This window comes from Dendropsophus ebraccatus, chromosome 13 (assembly GCF_027789765.1).
Source record: "Dendropsophus ebraccatus isolate aDenEbr1 chromosome 13, aDenEbr1.pat, whole genome shotgun sequence".
Classification (NCBI taxonomy): domain Eukaryota; kingdom Metazoa; phylum Chordata; class Amphibia; order Anura; family Hylidae; genus Dendropsophus; species Dendropsophus ebraccatus.
The window spans coordinates 64,330,168-64,351,100 of NC_091466.1; the positions used below are offsets into that span (position 1 = coordinate 64,330,168).

A 20,933-nucleotide genomic window follows, 5' to 3' on the forward strand; every position below is an offset into this window, starting at 1 on the left:
GCTCCACACTGACGAGGGGCAAATACCCCGAAACAGCTATCTGCGGATGGATACCTAGCCTTGGTACCCTTGTCATGTCACAATAATCACCACAGAGTTAGACTTTGACACAAAAGGGGCCACCCTGGTACAGTGGTACCTTAATTTAAAAGCATTTTGGTTTAAGAGCTCACAGTTTTTCAAAATTGTGACTTGCTTTAAGAGCATTGCTTTGGTTTAAGAGCTCCCTGTACTCGGTGGGAGCGTGAGTGGAGGAGGGGCGTGGTCTGCATAGCGGGGTCTACAGCCCTGTACTCTGACCCAGGAAGTCTCCCTCACCTTACAAATCATAGCAGATCCACCTGAGGCTGGGGCTTACATCAGGGGACAGGACTGTGGAGATAATCTCTCCATAGCTGTAACCCCTCTCTCCCCCGACAGAGAGTGCTGCATGTATGTGCCCACATCTGCCCTGCTTATTCCTTCATGCTCCCTGCAGTCTCTGTCAGTCCTTGTGTTTCCCATCCTCTCCATTACTGTACAGTAACTTATAATATCACATATTCTGCTGTTTCTGAATGTTTGTTTCATTTGTTTTACATGTTATTCAGAATAATAAATCATTATATTTGGGGCGTGGAACCAATTGTCTGCATTTCTGTGATTTCTTATGGGAAAATTAGTTTTGGTTTAAGAGTGGATTTGGATTACAAGCGCGGTCCCAGAACGAATTATGCTCGTAATCCAAGGCACCACTGTATTTCCTTATTTATGTTCCAATACTTGCAACCGAGTGGGACTTAAGGGGCTACGTATCAGGGTGGTTTGGACGTTACTTGCAATGAAAGGGGAACTCCGACAAAAAATTCTTTCACATGGAGATTTGCTACTGCTTTGAACAGTTCCTAACATGGACTGAGGTGGCAGCAGAGATCTCTGTATCAGACTGGAAAGAATACACCACTTCTTACAGGACATACAGCAGCTGATAAGTACTGGAAGACTGGAGATTTTTTCAATAGAAGTAAATAACAAATCTATATAACTTTCTGACACCAGCTGATATAAAAGAAAATAATTTTCCCCTTTAATGGGTTGGGAGAAACATTTTGAGCTCCTTTTAAACTTGACAGATAACAGACAGTCATTGGCTGTGGTGCGTATCAGAGTCCATGACTCTTGGTACGTTATGATATATAAAGTATCGAATATAAAGTAGAATCCGTTCAGTTAATTCTAGTAATGTCTCCTTGGTGCTGTAAAGTACGGAGGTTTTCTTCTTATTACTCTGCCTACGATCAGTGTGGCGTAACGAACAGGACACAAATAGCTATTGTTCCATCAGGGTCTTTTATTAAGATTTAGTAACACAACATAATATACAATTGCTCTATAACAATAATCTGCAATTAGCTGCAGGAATAGATGTCCATTATTAACAGCTGGATTATCCACACATGGTATATACATGGCGCATTGCGCTGAGCCTCTTAGTGCATTGCTTAGTGATGTCATAGGGGCAGGAACAGTCTGATAAGGGGCAGGTAGGGCTGTAAACCTACAAAATTGACATGAAAATCAACCATTCCTGCAGGTTTACTTTTCCTTCGCCCCCATGACGGGACTGTCCACCCATGTCCCCTATGGCGAGCGGTCATGGTTGTCACCTCCGTTCCGGCTACAAGAAGCTGCTGCGTCCCATCCCTCCAATCACAGAGGTGCCAGATATTCAGGTTTTGTGGACTATTCATGGTAGCCACACAGAACAAAAAAATATTGTTACATAGTATCTATGTGTTACCTTGTAGTATATCACAGTGAGCCATAACATTAAAACCACTGACAGGTGAAGCGAGGAATTTCTTCTGATAATGGTGCCTGACCGGAGTGAGATATAATGGTGAAATGGAAACACGTAAGGATGTGAGTGACTGTGATGTGTAGACGATGGGTCAGAGCATCCCTATAGGGGCCAGGCATATGGGGTGTTCCCGGTATTTAATGGTTAGGCTGGGTTCACACTACGTTTTTGCAATCCGTTTTTTTTTTTTCATCCGTTTTTTTTTTGCAAAAAACGGATTGCAAAAGTGTAGTGTGAACCCAGCCTTAGCACTTAGGAAAAATAACTGGGGACAAGGTCAAAGGGGTCCAAGGCTCAGTCATGTGTGTGAAAGGCTTGAAAGGTAGCCCATGTAGTTTGATCCTACAGCAGAGAAAACTGCTGAAAAATTCCCTGCTGTTTTAGGGTGTGTCCACACTAAGGAATTCTCACGGATAGCTTGCCGCGGATTCCGCCGCTCGTCCCATAGACTTTATTCTATGGTCAGGCAGATTCCGCCGTCTGCCCATAAAATGGACAGGTTCATTCTTTGGACGGACGGCGGAATCTGCTTGACCATAGAATGGAGTCTATGGGATGGGCGGACAGTGAAGCGGGATCCCGGGGGGAGAATCCGTGGTAAATTATCCGTGGTAAATTTCCATAGTGTGCCTCATGGGTCACGATGGTTAGGGTGGTGGATAATGTTCTGCTGGGAAATCTGGATTTTTGTGTCTCAGTATTGTGGTGGCAGATAGCTCCCGACAAATGATGTTGGTTATCAGATCCAATAGGAAAGACGGCACCACAGTTCTGTTATAGTCAGAAGTTATATAACAGCAAGCATGGCGGTGACTGTACATAAGATGGTGTAGGGCAGGGATGGGGAGACTTCGGCTTTGGCTGTCCAGGCATGATGGGATTTGTAGTTTTGCAACAGCTGGAGAGCTGAAGGTTCGCCATCCCTGGTGTAGGATAACAAGTACAATGACAAGGGAACTCACTGGTCAGGTGTACGCTGGATTGGGTATACAGGAGGAGAAGTGGACAAAGGAAAGCTGAATCACTGGCAGTTCCTAGTCAAATAACTAGGTGCAGAAGACTGTAGCACATTAACACAACTACAGTATGAGATCCTTAAGCCATGCCGAGAGGTCAGAGGGAGACTTATACAATTAGGCAGGTGGTTTTAATCTTATGGCTGATTGGTATACATACATCGTACAGTAACCGGAATGTCAGTTTTCAAACCCAGAAAAAAATATAGCCCTGTGACCATGCACCATCTCCAGTCTCTCGATTATAATGCCCCGAATGTGCCCCCCCCCCAGCAATAAACTATCGTTTATCGTTTACAAAACGCACCCCCGCCCTTAGCTGTAGAAAAATCTCCCCGCCCGCCTCTCACCTCCTGTACATACACTGACAGAATTACACAATAAATAAATAGGCTTTATTCTTTTCTTTTCTTGCACATATATATTAAAATTCATCTCTATTTATACTGGACCATTCACCTACATAGACTAGAGCTGCGTCTCAAACCAGCACGCTCGTTTACTGTACATAGTGGACAGCCCGATAATCGGGCAGTAAGGGCTGCATGGACATTGTTAACGATGTCCATGCAGCCCTTGCCCAAACACTTGACACCTTACCTCTCCCCGCTTCCAGTCTTCTCTCCTGTGCTCCGCAGCTTCCCGGTCCCAGCGGCAGTAGCTGACGGGCTGGTCAGACGCCGTCCCTGCCACCAGGAGCGGGAAGCTGAGGAGCACAGGAGAGAAGACGGGGAGCGGGGAGAGGTAAGGTTTCAGGTGTTTGGGGAATCATCAGCCGTCGGCCGCACATCGCTATTACACGTAGCCTGACGATTTTACGTCCAAACCTAAACCAACGATCCACTGATATTGTTGTCCTCGGCTGATCGCTGTCTCTATTAAACAGAGCGATAATCGATTTGGCCGATTATCGCTCCGTGTAATAGGCCCCTAACTGTTGCCTAACTACAATTCCCATCAAGCTTTAGCTTTGGCTGTCCAGGCATGATGGGAATTGTAGTTCTGCAAGTTTGACACCTGTGGTCTATAGGAAACTCAAGTAGTCTGATCATGGCTATGGCTGCCACATATAGCAGCCCACCTCATCACTGTGTCTTCATAAGACCCTCATTTAAAGTGCAGGTCCATATAGGAATGTTCTCCATAAAACTTCTACCATGTGCCATGGCCAATATAGAATCTAGAAGTATAAATATAAAACAATCTAAGAATATACACAGAATTCCATCCGCTTCTGGCTTTCTATATACATATAAAATACCATAAAAGTATCGCAGAGATAAAATCCGAGACTCCTCCAGAGGTTTGGCTCTTGTTTGGCAACACTGGAAGAGAATACATTGAGATCTCTATGAAGGTAACAATGTTGCGTAGATTGCTACAACCCTCCCTGCTGACCCCACATCCTGTATGATTTGTACATTACTTGAATGGGGACAAGGCATGCTACCATAGTGGAGGGCTAGGGTCATATATAGCAGGGGTAGGGAACCTTATCCATCTCCACACATCATCTTACTGGTAATATAAAGAATGAATCTACAGAGACAGCAGAGTCAGTGTGTACGTACAATGATACTGCGTTACATCCTGTATTATTCTCCAGAGCTGCACTCACTATTCTGCTGGTGGGATCACTGTGTACATACATTACATTACTTATCCTGTACTGATCCTGAGTTACATCCTGTATTATACTCGAGAGCTGCGCTCACTATTCTGCAGTTATCTACTGTTTTAACAACTAAATTATTGTTTCCAATACCAACCAGCAGAATAGTGAGTGCAGCTCTGGAGTATAATACAGGATGTAACTCAGGATCAGTACTGGATAAGTAATGTAATGTACTGTATGTATACAGTGACCCCCACTAGCAGAATAGTGAGTGCAGCTCTGGAATATAATACAGTATGGAACTCAGGATCAGTAAAGAATAAATAATGTAATGTATGTACATAGTGACTCCACCAGAAGAATAGTGAGTGCAGCTCTGGAGTATATGGTAACTCAGGATCAGTGCAGGGTCAGTAATATAATGTATATACACAGTGACCTCACCAGAGGAATAGTGAATGCAGCTCTGGAGTATAATATAGGATGTAACTCAGGATAAGTAATGTCATGTATGTACACAGTGACCCCACCAGCAGAATAGTGAGTGCAGCTCTAGAGTATAATACAGGATGTAACTCAGGATCAGTAAGGAATAAATAATGTAATGTATGTACACAGTGACCTCACCAGCAGAATAGTGAGTGCAGCTCTGCAGTACACAGCGACTCACCTCCTTCTGTAGATACATATTACATATATAATGGTACACCACATTGATAGTATTACAATACCGCTCCTTATAGCAGCTTATAACAATTACAGGGGTCCTCGTGCCTTTTTGCAGGGGGCGTCCGGGATCCCATAAATCAGCAGTCAGTCGCCGGGGCTGTAATATTTCTATTACTTTTCCTGCAACATCACCAAAGGGCACACAAAGAACTAGATGGTGCTTAGTCATGTTGTGTCGGATAACTTATCGAGATCTAAAGGATAAGGTTATAAACGTTATCAAAAGCCAGACAGTCCGGTAAGTAGTCAGCGACTATTAGGCTGCAGTAGTAGGATTTATCAGATCTGAGATGACACCTATATAATGTTTCTGTGTCTGGCAGTAATGTAAAGAGCCGCCATGTACTAGATAGGCTCAGCAGAGAACCGCCATAGAGGAGCATGGGAAGGATTTGTACAGGTCCCCCTCTTCTCTATGTACACCCCATATTGCTGGACGATCCACAGGAGGCATCTAGCTAGGCTTTCAGATCCTCAGTAAAAACGAAGAGCTAGATCTACCAGCAACATATAAGGAAAAGCATCAGGAAATGACCATAACTATATATTTTTTACCCCAAAAAGGCACAAAGCGACCTCCTGGTCCTCTCCCCGCTGCACCTTCCCTGCTCCTGTTTTTGCTTCATTATAATGTAAGAAGCAGGTGGGGTTATTATTGCTGGAGAACAAGTTCGGTGCCCCGTCATGTGACAGGAGCGGACGTCACCCGGCCGCGGGCGTCAGTCACTCTCTACAAAAAACGAGACTTTGCTCAAATCCAACTCGGGAAGGATCAGCAGGAAATAACAGAGAATCCACAAAGCAATGAGCAGGTGGAAGGTGTCCGGGGGCTGGAGACTGGAGAACGGCCAGCTGGAGTTCACCGCAAGTGTTCCCTGGATGGCAGCTTTATTTGTCTGTTTTTTCCTATAGAGAAAAAAAGGTAATGGGTTAGTTATATCACATTGCTAGCAGAATAGTGAGTGCAGCTCTGGAGTATAATACAGGATGTAACTCAGGATCAGTACGGGATCAGTAATGTAATGTATGTACACAGTGACCTCACCAGCAGAATAGTGAGTGCAGCTCTGGAGTATAATACAGGATGTAACTCAGGATCAGTACAGGATCAGTAATGTAATGTATATACACAGTGACCCCACCAGCAGAATAGTGAGTGCAGCTCTGGAGTATAATACAGGATGTAACTCAGGATCAGTACGGGATCAGTAATGTAATATATGTACACAGTGACCCCACCAGCAGAATAGTGAGTGCAGCTCTGGAGGATAATATAGGGTGTAATGCAGGATTATTCATTCTATTATGATTCTATAAAATGGTGCCTTGTGGATACTATAAACCGTTTCTAATTATTTGTATAGACGGTAAAAACTGCCACATAAATGTGGAAATCCAATATTTAGGTATGACATATTGGGGGCGTTGTCCTTATTTGCTTGAGATTCTCCATGAGAGCTGCAGAGGGAGCTAGTGAGTTATGGATGAACCAATTCTTATTAGTAAATAGAAAATTATTAGGGATATAAACTAAATTCTATGCGGATAACATATCAAAGAAGAAAGGCATTTACCCCAATCCTAATAGCTGCTCTCCTTCTCCATTCAGGTTCTTATAAGCTCCAGAATCCTGGGAAATATAGAGAAAGGTAACAATGTAACAGAATGTAACAAACAAACAACAACAGAGATGACGGACTAATACTATTACACAGACCATGGAGGTACTATTTAATATAGAAACCTCCTATACCAGGGATAGGGACCTTTGGCCTTCCAGCCGTTGCAAAACTACAATTCCCATCATGCCTGGACAGCCAAAGCTAAAGCTTTGGCTGTCCAGGCATGATGGAAATTGTAATTTTGCAGCAGCTGAAGGGCCAAAGGTCCCTATCCCTGTTCTATATGGAGGAGCTGAGATTTGGACTGTCTATAGCTCCAGTATTCCGCCATTACTTACAGAATGTCCTGGAGCGCTCCGCTCTCCCCTCCTGTGTACGCCGCTGTCATTCTGTATATCCCTGCGAGAGACAGATACGTTAGTTTACGGTTCACAAGTTGTAGATTTCTGACATTAGAGATATCATATCTTATAAATGGAACGGCTGAAAAAGCTTCATGGATGCCTGGAAGCAAAAACTCTAGAGACGAGTGGTGACCTTACGGGAGGACACTCTGAGAGTTAATGGAAGGAGAAGGGTCTAACTAGCAGCACAGAGTATTTCAGGATAGGTTTGTTCAGAACTTACATTAGGTCAATATGTGGGTATACACAGAGAGATTTAGCTGACAGATTTTTGAAGCCAAAGCCAAGAATGGATTTGAGAAGAGGAAAAAGCTCAGTCTTTCCTTTATGACCTGTTCCCTGTTTATAGTCTGTTCCTGGCTTTGGCTTCAAAAATCTGTCTAAATAACACACCATTAGTGAAAGGAGTATGTTTCCTCCAGCAGCACAGAGTATTTCAGGAGATGAGTAGAAAGGAAAGAAATATACTGATATTCTGGCAGTTGGCACACCATGATTTAGAGGCAGCACAGAATAGTTCTGAAGAAGAGTGTAGCAATCTTATGGGAGGTTGCAGAGTGAGTGGAAGGAACAACGTCCTCAGCAGTGCAGAGTATTTGAGCAAAGGTTACATGATCTTTATTACTATAAGGGTATGTGCACACTACGGAATCCATGCGGCTGACTTTCAGTGGATTCCGTGCATGCTTCCGCTTGAAGTTCCGCCCGTCCCATAGGCTCCATTCTATGGCCAAAAAATTAACTTCAAGAGGGAGCGTACAGGGGCGAGTGGAGGAATCCGCGGGAAATTATCCGCACGGATTCCGTAGATTGCACATACCCTAAGCTGGATAGGACGTTACCTTGTCAGCCAGAACTCCTCGGTTTCTGTAGCTTCCTTGTCCTCTTGTTCCTCTTTCTCCTGTAAATCTTCATCCTCCAGATCACCTCGTCCACAGACGTATACATCTCTCCTTGACCATGGCTCCTTCCCTTCCTCCTCGGAACTATCTGTACCAACATCCTGATGAAACCAAGACACTTCTGTGAGGTGTGTGTTATAGTAAGATGTAGGATAGTAGGATAGGCTAAGCTGCACAGACTACAGATCCATACACTTACCAGAAAAGCCAATTGACTCTAACAATATGGGTCCACTCTAACTAACCAGAATGGAGGGACCATAGCAAAATCTTAATTGCCTCCTTTGGTGGCCCCTTGGAGAACCTCAATTCTGCCAACACCAAAGAATACAACAAAGTCATTAAAGGGGTTATCCAGCTCTAGGAAAACATGGCCACTTTCTTCCAGAGACAGCACCAATCTTATCTCCAGGTCAGGTGTGGTTTGCAATTAAGCTCCATTTTCTTCAATAGAACCAAGCTGCAACTACCCTCCACACACAGGAGACAAGTGGCCATGTTTTTCTAACACTCGATGATCCCTTAAACACCAATAAAGGTCAAACCTACAATAAAAGTACCTGAAATGCGTAGTTATAGCCAGGATTATAGCCGGGATGGAAGGGAAAAGGGCTGCTAGATCCTTCTCGAGTCGCTTGAGTTACTGATCCATTCGGCATTGATCTGACTAGCGGCTCCTGTGACCTTATTTTTCCATAATTTACATTGTGTCCATAGTCCTCCAGACCAAATGCCATCTCCTGAGACTCTTCTATGGAAGTATCGCTTCCTGTCGACTCCGTGTCCAAGTAGATTCCACTACTGAGCGTCGAAGTGTCTCCTCCTGTTCGTTCCTCAGATGAAACGTCAAAAGTGAAGGTCTGTTCTAGGAGGCTATCCGGACAGGTGTCGGCGAAGGCTTGTAAGACGTCTGAAATAGGGACGCTATAGTGAGGATAATAGAATAAGTCATGGGGGATGATGGAAATCTTTGGTGTTCCCGAGCCATCTGTCACATCTCCTTCTGCGTCAGTCTCTGAAGCCTGGACACGACTATCGTTGTCACTTGCTCTATAGGCTTGGAAGACCGTCAGCTGCTTGGAGTTCTCGCCTTCCGGACCATCACTGGGTTCGTGAATGACATACTTGCAGCTATCGGCGTCTTCAATTATTATCTCTGGCCTCGCGGCTCTACGGCCCACTTCTCTTTGATAAAATAATTCAGTGGGTTCCTTACCGGAAAAGGAGAACAATGAGGAAGTGTCACTAATATTGTCCGCCCCGGGGCTTATCGTAGAGGTGGACTGAGTATCTGAAGAGTCTGCGTAAGGAGGAAAATTTTTTCCACTGGGAAAAAAGATGTCACCCGAGCCTTCATAACCTCCATTGTTTCCTTCACCATTCATCTCTGGTGGAACAGGACTTCTCCTGGCCGCATCAAATCTCCTTGGAGACAATTCCAGCCGCCTTATGACGTTATCTAACGTTAACCGAGCAGAGTCAGCATTTAGTTCTTGGCTATGTGTTTTCTCAGTTGGGTCCTCAAATGGGTTTTTCTCACATTTCTCTACATTTGGTTTATCGTATGGGATATCTACTTCGGCATATGTCTCAGGTGGAGTAAGAGGTCTTGTCTGAAGTTCCACGGTGTAGCCTTTATCCTCCTCTCTGCTCACAGTTATAATTTTACCCTCCTCCTCCATCGGCCCATCTGTATACCGTACATACGTCATCTCCAGGGGGGCTTCTTCATCTTCCTCCGCAAACTCATCCTGAAGGCAAAGAAAAAGCAACTTTGCATGATTTTTTTTTTTTTTTTTTTTAACCTTAGTTATCCTAAAATTAACCATAATTATAGACTAACGATAATCATGACTCTAGCCTAAGGGCTGAATTACACGGCCCGATATTTCAGAGCAATCCATCGCTGACCAATCTAAGAGCAATATTTCAGAGCAATCGCACACCCCTCACTCTCTGCTCACTGCCAATGATATTACAGCAAGCGATCTAAAGATCGTCTGGGTAGCACATGGAAGATGGCGGTCTGCTGTTGACGCTCCTATAACACGGAGCGACGGCCACTATTGTAATCGACAAAATGGTTCATGCAGGAAGGCAACAAACCGCCAACATCGTGCATGCACAAAGCGATTATTGGCCAGAACAGCTGGTAATCTGCCATGTACAGCTGATAATCGCTTTGTACCCTAGCACTAATCTAACTGTATCCTTAGCCTAACCCTAACCCAACCCTTACACTAATCTAACTCAATCCTTAACCTAACTCCTATTCTGACTCTTGCCGAACCCTAACACTTAACTCTAACCATACTCTAACCCTCATCATTACCCTAGCTTATCCCAACCCTAACATTAATATAACTATTACCTTGCCTAACCCTTATCATTACTTTTATCCTGCCCCTAGCCAAACCCTACCACTAAACTCTTACCCTACTCTGAAGGGCCCTATTCCACCGGATGATTACTGTTCAGATTATCGTTAAATCGTTCGAATCTAAACAATAATCGTTCAGTTGAAATGCAGTTAACGATTAACGACGGAACGAGAAATTGTTGATCGCTTTATAAGACCTGGACCTATTTTTATCGTTGCTCGTTCGCAAAACGTTCGCAAATCGTTCGCATTGAATACGAACGCATTAGCGAATAAATAGTGAAGAAAAAACGATCGCAATTACGATCATAAGTAACGATTATTGTTCCATGGAAATGACTGAACGTTTTCAGGTCTTTCGATCGTTAATCGTTAACGATTATGCAAACGATAATCGTCCGGTGGAATAGGGCCCTAATGGCACTTTTACACGGTGCGATAATTCGCACGATTAACGATTTTGAATAAACGATGGTTTTTTTATAACGATCAGCGTTTAGACGGAACGATACATCGTACGGAAAATTGGCTATGCGATCGTTTAAGCCTCTCACACATAGGGGAAATCGTTGAAAGAATGTTTACACTGAACAATCTGCGAATTTTTTGCGAACGATCTACGATGATTTGTGAACATGTTGAAAGATCAAAATGAACGTTTTACTCGTCGTTTGATCGTTCTCTGCGTTTACACGTACGATTATCGTTCGAATTTGACCGTTATCGTGCAAAAACGAACGATCAATCGTCCCGTGTAAAAGTACCATAACCCTTATCATTACCCTAGCTTATCCCAACCCTAACATTAATATAACTATTACCTTGCCTAACCCTTATCATTATTTTTATCCTGCCCCTAGCCAAACCCTAACACTAAACTCTTACCCTACTCTAACCCTCATCATTACCCTAGCTTATCCCAACCCCAACACTTATCTAACACCACTCCTAACCCTTATCATGACCCTAGCCAAACCCTAACACTAAACTCTTACCCTACTCTAACCCTCATCATTACCCTAGCTTATCCCAACCCTAATACTTATCTAACACCACTCCTAACCCTTATCATGACCCTAGCCAAACCCTACCTCTAAACTCTTACCCTAATCTAATCCTTTTTATTACCCTGGCCAATCCCAAATTTAACACTAATCTAACTCCATCCCTACCCTAACCCTTATCCTGACCCTAGCCAAACCCGAACACAAAACTATTACCCTACTCTATGCCCTATTATTAGCCTATCCCAACCCTAACACGAATCTAACTCCATCCCCATCCTACCCTTATACTTACCATACTACTGACCCTAGCCAAATCTTAACACTAATCTTACTCTATCCCTACCCTAACCCTTATATTTACCCTTGCCTACCCTAACCCTAATGTAAGGGCCCTATTCCACCGGACGATTATCGTTCAGATTATCGTTAAATCGTTCTAATCTAAACGATAATCGCAAAACGTTCGCATTGAATAAGACATCGTTCGGTCGTTCGCAGTAGATACGAACGCAATAGCGAAGAAATAGCGAAGAAAAACCTTCGCAATTACGATCATAAGTAACGATTATCGTTCCATGGAAATGAGTGAATGTTTTCAGGTCTTTCGCAATAGCGGTCGTTTGAGATCGTTAATCGTTAATGATTATGCGGACGATAATCGTCCGGTGGAATAGGGCCCTAACGCTTACCCTACCCCAAGGCCTTATTCACATGTCCTGCAAAGTTGCCAGTGATTGTGGATCTGCAGTCACGGGCAGATTTATGCCCCACCTGATTTCTATTGAGCTATTCACACATTCCGAGTTCTCACGGATCCGCAATCAGTTGTGTGAAAAAATAGGACACATCCTAGTGAGGAGTGTGATCAAGGCACGGGTTCCCCAAAAAAGTCTATGGGATTCATGTTTTTCACGGATGCAATCGCAAATACGTGAAAAACAAACGGATGTGATATCACCATTGTGATGTTAACTGGATTATAATTTGCATTGTACAATTTTAAAGAATCCACACACAAAAAAAAAAAAACGGACACAGATTGCAATTCTAATGCAATCACAGATGGTATTAAACAGATAGCGGAATTAAGCCTAACCCTTATCCTTACCGTAGTGTAAGGTTAGCAGAGAGAGGGTTAAGCCTCCACCCCCCACCCTTCTTCTAATTGTTAGATTAAAGGCTACTATCTTCAGCAAGGTGCCCAGAAAAATAAAATAAATACATTTTTTGAAGAACTTGACGATAATTTCAAATCAATCTCTTTATAATTTTACCCCACTTTTTTTAGCTTATATTTTTTCCTTTATGCCAAAATCAAATGCAATGAATATATCTTATTGTTACTCAATCAGTAATTAATTTGACACATTTTTGAAATCACTGTTTTGGCTTGTGGATTTAAAGTGACACTGTCCCCCCCTTTTTACATTCAGACTTCTCTTCATAGATGTAATGGGTAAATTTTGCAGTTTTCATACCTTACTAGTGATGAGCGAATACTGTTTGATCGAATAGCTATTCGATCGAATAGTAAGGTATTCGATCTATCGAATATTATCGAATAGTTCGCCGAATATTCAATAAATAGTCGATAAGCGTTCAAATCCCCCAGCTTCCGGTTTTTACCTCCATGTGGTCAAATAGATGTTTTTCAATAATCGAATACTTGTCCCCATAGACTTTAATGGGATCGAATATTCGAATATTTCACTATTCGTTCATCACTATACCTTACTTTACATCATACATCATGGTGCTTGTTCAAGTAAAAAGTGATCTTTTATCATCTGCAGATTGTGCAGGGGCTTCACTGCAACTGTGCCATTTAGCCCCGCCCACAGCGCCACCACAGGCCCCGCCCTCCGTGAAGTCATTGGAACATAGGCCCCACCCCCTTGCCAACCATTAGAACAGGCTGGCCTAAAGGTCTAGGCCCCACCCCCTCTAGGCCTATGTGCCAATGATGTCACGAAGGGGCAGGGCCTAAGGTGGCACAGTGGGCGTGGCTAAGTGGTGCAGTACCCGTGAAGCCCCACCCACTCAGCACAATCTGCAGATAATAAAAGATCACTTTTTACTTGAACAAACACCATGAAGTATGATTTAAAATAAGGTATGAAAGCTGCTAAATTTACCCATTACACCTGTGTAGAGGAGTCAGAATGCAAAAAGGGGGCGACAGTGTCACTTTAAAGCTCCTCCCCATAGACTCAGACCTAGAAACCTCATAGACTCCAATACACCTAATGAAATTATCCTGAAAGTAGCCAAAATAAGCTGACCCGAACAATAAATTTCCCCTACAGGATGAATGTGGTATTACATGCTGGCACTCTCAACTGTGGCTTTTAGAGGACATATGTGACGGCTATAGGCCCTACCAGATGTTGTCTTGATGAGACATCCCTTATAATAACCAAAGACAGGATCAACTGATTATTAAAACCGTTCCTGGCGACATGAGCAGCTGTTGTTGACATCAGGTTGGATTTGGGTATTATGGCCATTGGGGACTATGCTTATTGCAGTTGGGTTAGATAACATTTCTGCAACTCTACTATTCTTATAGATTGCCATTGCAGACATACAAATGCATTGAAATCTCAGCAACAACAACAAAAAAATCTGCTGTATGTGAACACACACAATAGCTTTTGTAACTTTTCCAAAAAGTGAAAAACGAAAAAGAAACTCACCGGATCAAGTTCTGGAAAGTGTTCAAGGAACTGGGTGACGTAGGTCATTATGGAGTGTGCGTCAGGAGAGTCCACCATCACATCTACAATGAGACCAAATATGAGGGTGAGAGATGGGTCACATAGGCGTCACTATCCATGTCATCATATCTGGCTATAGGCATGAGGGGGCAAATTTAAAAAAATAAAACAAAGGAACAGTTGTTCAAAGCTTTAAGGTTGGTCAGAGATGAGAGGGCAACCTGAATGTAACTCTAGGGTACAACATGGATCTATAGGAGGCAGACAGAATCACAGAGTGCAGGTACACAGTCCAGGCTCCCTGCTACACAGCCTTGACCTACCTCCTGTGTTCTGTCTTGGTCTGCCTGTTACTAGAGACAGACTTCGCCTAAAAACAGACAATGGACAGCAGATTTAAGGGAAGTGAGACACCTAGAGGCCAATTTAAGTAAATGATGTGATATATAAATATATTAGGAAACACATGGACTATTACATGGAGGGAAGCTGTTTGAAACAGTAACCATTTAGAGGAGGTTACAGTGTGTCATACAGGTACATGGGGGTCCACCATGCACAGGATATATGTTTTTGCAGACATTGACACTTTTCACTCTATAGGAGATACAGAAATGCACTATTCATATACTTTGCACCACAGTTTACCTTCGGGTTCCAGAAGGCGCGGTATATTGAGGTTATTTTTGGCAATGGTAAAGGCGTCTTCCAGATTCTCCCTAGGTGATCTTTCCAGTGCTTTCTTCATGTCCACCAGGCTGGAGTCTATGGCTTTAATAACGGCGAGGAATGCAAGTCCGCTTCTCCAGCTACCGGCAAAGTCCTGCACCGCAACCCCGTACCTTAGAGAGGAGAAGGGGAGGGAGTCACATAGATTTACTGATGACTTAACATCACAGTCATAGCAGAAGATTTGTGAAATAATTAAAACAAGATCCTGCAACACTGAGATATTGTGGGGCCACCCGCCGGCAGCGCTAATCTCCAGCACGCTCTGATCGCTATGTTCTACTGACTCTAAGTACCATGAAGGTTTAATGAACAAGGTTCTAAGTGAATATTACCAGCTCGGCCCTTTGTTTAAGTCTCATTTGCATTCCAGGCTGGAAGCCGAACAGTCACTTCAGCAAAGCGGAGCTAACCATTATAAAGCGTATATTATAACCTGGGACACCAGCGACTGTGAAGTCACTAATTACTACATAGGTAATATTCATTCATCTCACTCCAGGATATCATTAAGATGATTAAAGAGTAACTCCGTCCGCAACTCAATGCTGCAATAATATTAAATCCTGCTATATATAAACAAGAAAAGAGACTAAAACTACCATAATACAGCCCCTCTATACAAGAATGTAACTACTATAATACTGCTCCTATATACAAGATTATAACTAATATAATACTGCTCCCTACATATAAGAATATAACTAATATAATACTGCCCCTGTATACAGGAATATAACTACTATAATACTGCTCCTATATACAGGAATATAACTACTATAATACTGCTCCTATATACAAGACTATAACTACTATAATACTGCTCCTATATACAAGAATATAACTACTATAATACTGCTCCTATATACAGGAATATAACTACTATAATACTGCTCCTATATACAAGAATATAACTACTATAATACTGCTCCTATATACAAGAATATCACTACTATAATACTGCTCCTATATACAAGAATATAACTACTATAATACTGCTCCTATATACAAGAATATAACTACTATAATACTGCTCCTATATACAAGAATATAACTACTATAATACTACTCCCTATATACAAGAATATAACTACTATAATACTGCTCCTATATACAGGAATATAACTACTATAATACTGCTCCTATATACAAGAATATAACTACTATAATACAGCCCCTATATACAAGAATGTAACTACTATAATACTGCTCCTATATACAAGATTATAACTACTATAATACTGCTCCTATATACAAGAATATAACTACTATAATACTGCTCCTATATACAAGAATATAACTACTATAATACTGCTCCTATATACAAGAATATAACTACTATAATACTGCTCCTATATACAAGAATATAACTACTATAATACTGCTCCTATATACAAGAATATAACTACTATAATACTGCCCCTATATACAAGAATATAACTACTATAATACTCCTCCTATATACAAGAATATAACTACTATAATACTGCTCCTATATACAAGAATATCACTACTATAATACTGCTCCCTATATCACTACTATAATACTGTTTCCTAAGTAATCAGATATAACATGTATGGTACAGTTGGATCAGGTGGCCTCCGGTAACATCATGTCTTTGCACACTCTCTAATCACTTGACATGGATCCTGGTGAGCTGGAGATCCTGGACTGTGCATAGTTATGTGATGATCTCACAGTCAGTGCTCAGTTCTTACTTTCGCGTCCTTTGCTGAACCCAGTTGAGTAGCGCTTTGATCGCTCTGCGTTGATCCCTAATTGAAACGGACATGCTCTTCTCGGTGCTCGGCGTGCTGGGATGAGACGTGTCAGACTCGGTCCCACTGGGCAGTGAGGACAGGCTGGAAGACGACGACATCCTATTCAGATTCCCTGTGAGTTCTTTAATCTGCAAAAAAAATACAAAACAAAGGAGGTGATTGTTACTTCTTGAATGTGACAAGGAAACCATACAATGTAACACGCACTATAGACAGGGGCAATAGAGGGCAGGATGGTAATTGCATCACCCACCATGGGGCAACAACTGCAAATGTGCCCCAGCTCACCAAGTGCAGGTGGGTGTAATAGTACTGAATGTGGCATGTATACCCCAATAGGTAATTCAGAGGGGATTCAGTGGCTACAGCCATAACATGGGGGCTGGTAGTGACATAGGCCAGGATTACGCCTGCTGTGGTCAATGTCACTGAAAAAAGTGAAGGGGAAAAATGCTGACAGATGGGCCCTGCTGCGGTGGGGATCCCAGATTATGTGGGAAAGAGTTGGTACTCACTGCTTCTATTAGGTCTTAGGATTCACTAAATCCCCCTTCAACTAAAATACCAAACCAAAAACATCCAGTGCCGACGCATTTTAGGTCTTAACCTTCACTTATTACATATACATTTACATATATATATATATATATATATATATATATATAGTATTTATATCTCAAATTCTCTAACTTAGAGGGCTTCACATGATGCGTTCAATATTTATTAAATAAAAAGAAAAGGTACAAAAAGTTACAGATAGGTGGCGCTGTAGCTATGAAAATCATGTTGAATATGTCCCCTTTGGTTTTCAACAACATCCTCCTTAAAGGGGTTGTCCACCAATTTTTTTTTTCTTTCAAATCAACAGGTGCCATAAAGTGGCCAAAATTTGTAATTTACTTCTATTAAAAAATCTCAAGTCTTTCGGTACTTGTCAAACTGCTGTATGTCCTGCAGGAAGTGCTGTATTCTTTCCTGTCTGGAGAGAAGGAGAGGTTTTCTATGGGGATTTGCTACTGCTCTGGACAGTTCCTGACATGGACAGAGATGGCAGCAGAGAGCAGTGTGTCAGACTGGAGAGAATATACCACTTCCTGCAGGACATACAGCAGCTGATAAGTACCGGAAGACTAAAGATTTTTTTAATAGAAGTAAATTACAAATCTCTGTCACTTTCTGGCACCTGTAATTTGAAAGGATTTTTTTTTTATTGAACAACCCCTTTTATTTTGCTACCCAGATATAGATATCTATGTGAGTAGTAAGTTATCTGAAATCCGCATTATGCATTTTGCATTATGCATCATGACACACTGCTCCTCAGTATGACCTCCATATCTCCCCCTTTGCTTTCCGGATCCCATTGTCATGCCCCACCCCCTTAGGTCCTGCACTGGACCCTAACACAGTTGTTCCTGTTATATTCATTTAAAGGGATAGAAAAAATTACTTTATTTTTCCAGAAACAGCGCCATCCTCCCCGCCATTACCCCTTGTACATGGGTTTTGTCTAGAACTCTGCTCCTCTGAAGTAAATGAGTCTTAGCTGCAATATCACACACAACCTGTGGATAGGTGTGGCACCAATATTCTCATTTTGGAATAAAGGAGAACACCGGCAAATAATGTTTTCTTTCAAATTTGTGTCAAAAAGTTATATAGATTTGTAATTTACTTAAAAAAAATTTTTTCCAGTCTTCCAGTACTTATCAGCTGCTGTATGTCCTGCAGGGAGTGTTGTATTCTTTCTAGTCTAACACAGTGCTCTCTGCTGCCACCTCTGTCCATATCAGGAACTGTCCAGAGCAGACAAGATTTTCTATGGGGATTTGCTAGTGTTCTGCACAGTTCCTGACATGGACAGAGGTGGCAGCAGAGAGCAGTGTGTCAGACTGAGAAGAATACACCACTTCAGGCAGCAGCTGATAAGTACTGGAAGACTGAAGATTTTTTACATAGAAGTAAATTACAAATCTGTATAATTTTGTGACACCAGATGATTTGAAAGATTTTTTTTTTCTTTTGCCGGAGTTCCCCTTTAAGCTTTATTTACAGAAAACGAGAGGCTCCTTTTCTCACTTATAGGCCGGAACATGAAAGGTATAAAGTATAAAGGAAAGTGAAGCCGCAGCTCTACCTGTAAAAACAGGATAATATTCCAGATGAGGCCGAGAACCAGCGAGGGGTTTCCATCCGCGATCTCAGCGGCATCGATGCTGACCAGCTTCACCTACAGGAAACACAGCAAGTTATAGGAGAACCTTCACGGAGCGGATGATGTCACCGCACCGACGTATCCGCACAATAAGCCTCTATAAGGCGCACACAGTCAAAACACAACCCCGAAAGCCCAGAGCCGCCTCAATATGTTTCCGTAATCTGGAATGCGTCCACATCCCCGGCTCTGGCTTAAAAAATTTATTCTGAATCAAGAAGGTCGCTAAACCTCATAAATCCGATTAGTGATTGAAAAGTCAGAGACGCTCAGAGAGGGGACTCACAGAGCACGTCATGGAGCAATCCAGGGGGGATATTACACAGCAAACCAAGGGCTCCCATCACTAATATAGTGCTCTAGTATACTAACATAACAGGTGTATCATTCATCCTGTCTTATACCCCAGAGCTGCACTCACTATTCTGCTGGTGAGGTCACTGTGTACATACATTACATTACTTATCCTGTACTGATCCTGAGTTACATCCTGTATTATACCCCAGAGCTGCACTCACTATTCTGCTGATGGGGTCACTGTGTACATACATTACTTATCCTGTACTGATCTGAGTTACATCCTGTATTATACCCCAGAGCTGCACTCAATATTCTTCTGGTGAGCTCACTGTGTACATACATTACATTATTGATCCTGAGTAACATCCTGTATTATACCCCAGAGCTGCACTCACTATTCTGCTGGTGGGGTCACTGTGTACATACATTACTTATCCTGTACTGATCCTGAGTTACATCCTGTATTATGCTCCAGAGCTGCACTCACTATTCTGCTGGTGGGGTCACTGTGTACATACATTACTTATCCTGTACTGATCCTGAGTTACATTCTGTATTATGCTCCAGAGCTGCACTCACTATTCTGCTGGTGGGGTCACTGTGTACATACATTACTTATCCTGTACTGATCCTGAGTTACATCCTGTATTATGCTCCAGAGCTGCACTCACTATTCTGCTGGTGGGGTCACTGTGTACATACAGTACATTACTTATCCTGTACTGATCCTGAGTTACATCCTGTATTATACTCCAGAGCTGCACTCACTATTCTGCTGGTGGGTTCACTGTGTACATACATTACATTATTGATCCTGAGTAACATCCTATATTATACCCCAGAGCTGCACTCACTATTCTGCTGGTGGGGTCACTGTGTACATACAGTACATTACTTATCCTGTACTGATCCTGAGTTACATCCTGTATTATACTGCAGAGCTGCACTCACAATTCTGCAATTTTAGAGACAAATTCTCCCATTCTTCCAGGCCTGTTACTCACATTACTGTCTTCCAGGAACTTCAGTGCTTTGGCGATGTTGTTCAGGCGGAAGATGCGGTGAGCTGATGACTTGTACTCATGGAGCTGTGAAGATAACATGGAGAATGAGATCTATGGATCTTATATCCAGCACATCAGACAATCCTAGATGAAGATGATACATTGTCACAAATCTCCAGCTGTTCCAGAAAAACTTGACCAGGATCTGGGTGTTCCGCCTTGGAATTCAGGCTATGAACATTCCCATTCACTGACATCATGCAGAGCTCTTGATATGATAAAGAAGGGACAGGTAATCTTGTCTCTCCAGCAGCTGTTGTAAAACTACAACTCCCATCATGCCTGGACAGTAGTAGCTTTAGCTTTGGCTGTCCAGGCATGATGGGAGTTGTAGTTTTGCAACAGCTGGAGAGCCAGGGTTCCCTACCCCTGTGATAAAGCATTGATACACAAAGTCTACAGTTTGGTGTCACAGCAATAAATAGACAGGAGCGACCTTTAACCCCAGGATCAGGGGTCACTCACCAGACTTTGCCCGGTCAGCACCTCCAGTAGGGCCATCAGGATTCTTCCATCTTGAATATCAACAAACAAATCTTTTACCTCCAGCGGAGGATTACACTGTGGGGACAATGGGAGCAGTGTTATAGTACAAAATACGGTACATAGTC

The 20,933-nt window shown here is 42.5% G+C and overlaps 1 protein-coding gene across 2 annotated transcripts in view; it reads right to left on the reverse strand.

Annotated features, from left to right (window-relative positions):
* Positions 1–5,251: 5,251 nt before the first annotated feature.
* The window catches only part of CLMN (calmin), a 69,489-nt gene continuing 53,807 nt past the window's right edge, over positions 5,252–20,933 (reverse strand). The window contains exons 3-13 of one of the 2 annotated variants that reach the window (XM_069950559.1): positions 20,788–20,883; positions 20,263–20,346; positions 18,881–18,973; positions 16,681–16,871; positions 14,881–15,074; positions 14,212–14,294; positions 8,689–9,879; positions 8,069–8,229; positions 7,161–7,221; positions 6,775–6,830; positions 5,252–6,106 (exon numbers count right to left, since the gene is read on the reverse strand). In XM_069950559.1, coding sequence (XP_069806660.1) covers positions 5,920–6,106; positions 6,775–6,830; positions 7,161–7,221; positions 8,069–8,229; positions 8,689–9,879; positions 14,212–14,294; positions 14,881–15,074; positions 16,681–16,871; positions 18,881–18,973; positions 20,263–20,346; positions 20,788–20,883 — 2,397 coding nt within the window. In that variant the 3' untranslated portion in view covers positions 5,252–5,919. Of the gene's footprint in view, positions 6,107–6,750; positions 6,831–7,160; positions 7,222–8,068; positions 8,230–8,688; positions 9,880–14,211; positions 14,295–14,880; positions 15,075–16,680; positions 16,872–18,880; positions 18,974–20,262; positions 20,347–20,787; positions 20,884–20,933 lie in introns of those variants that run through there. The other variant, XM_069950558.1, reaches the window with a different exon arrangement.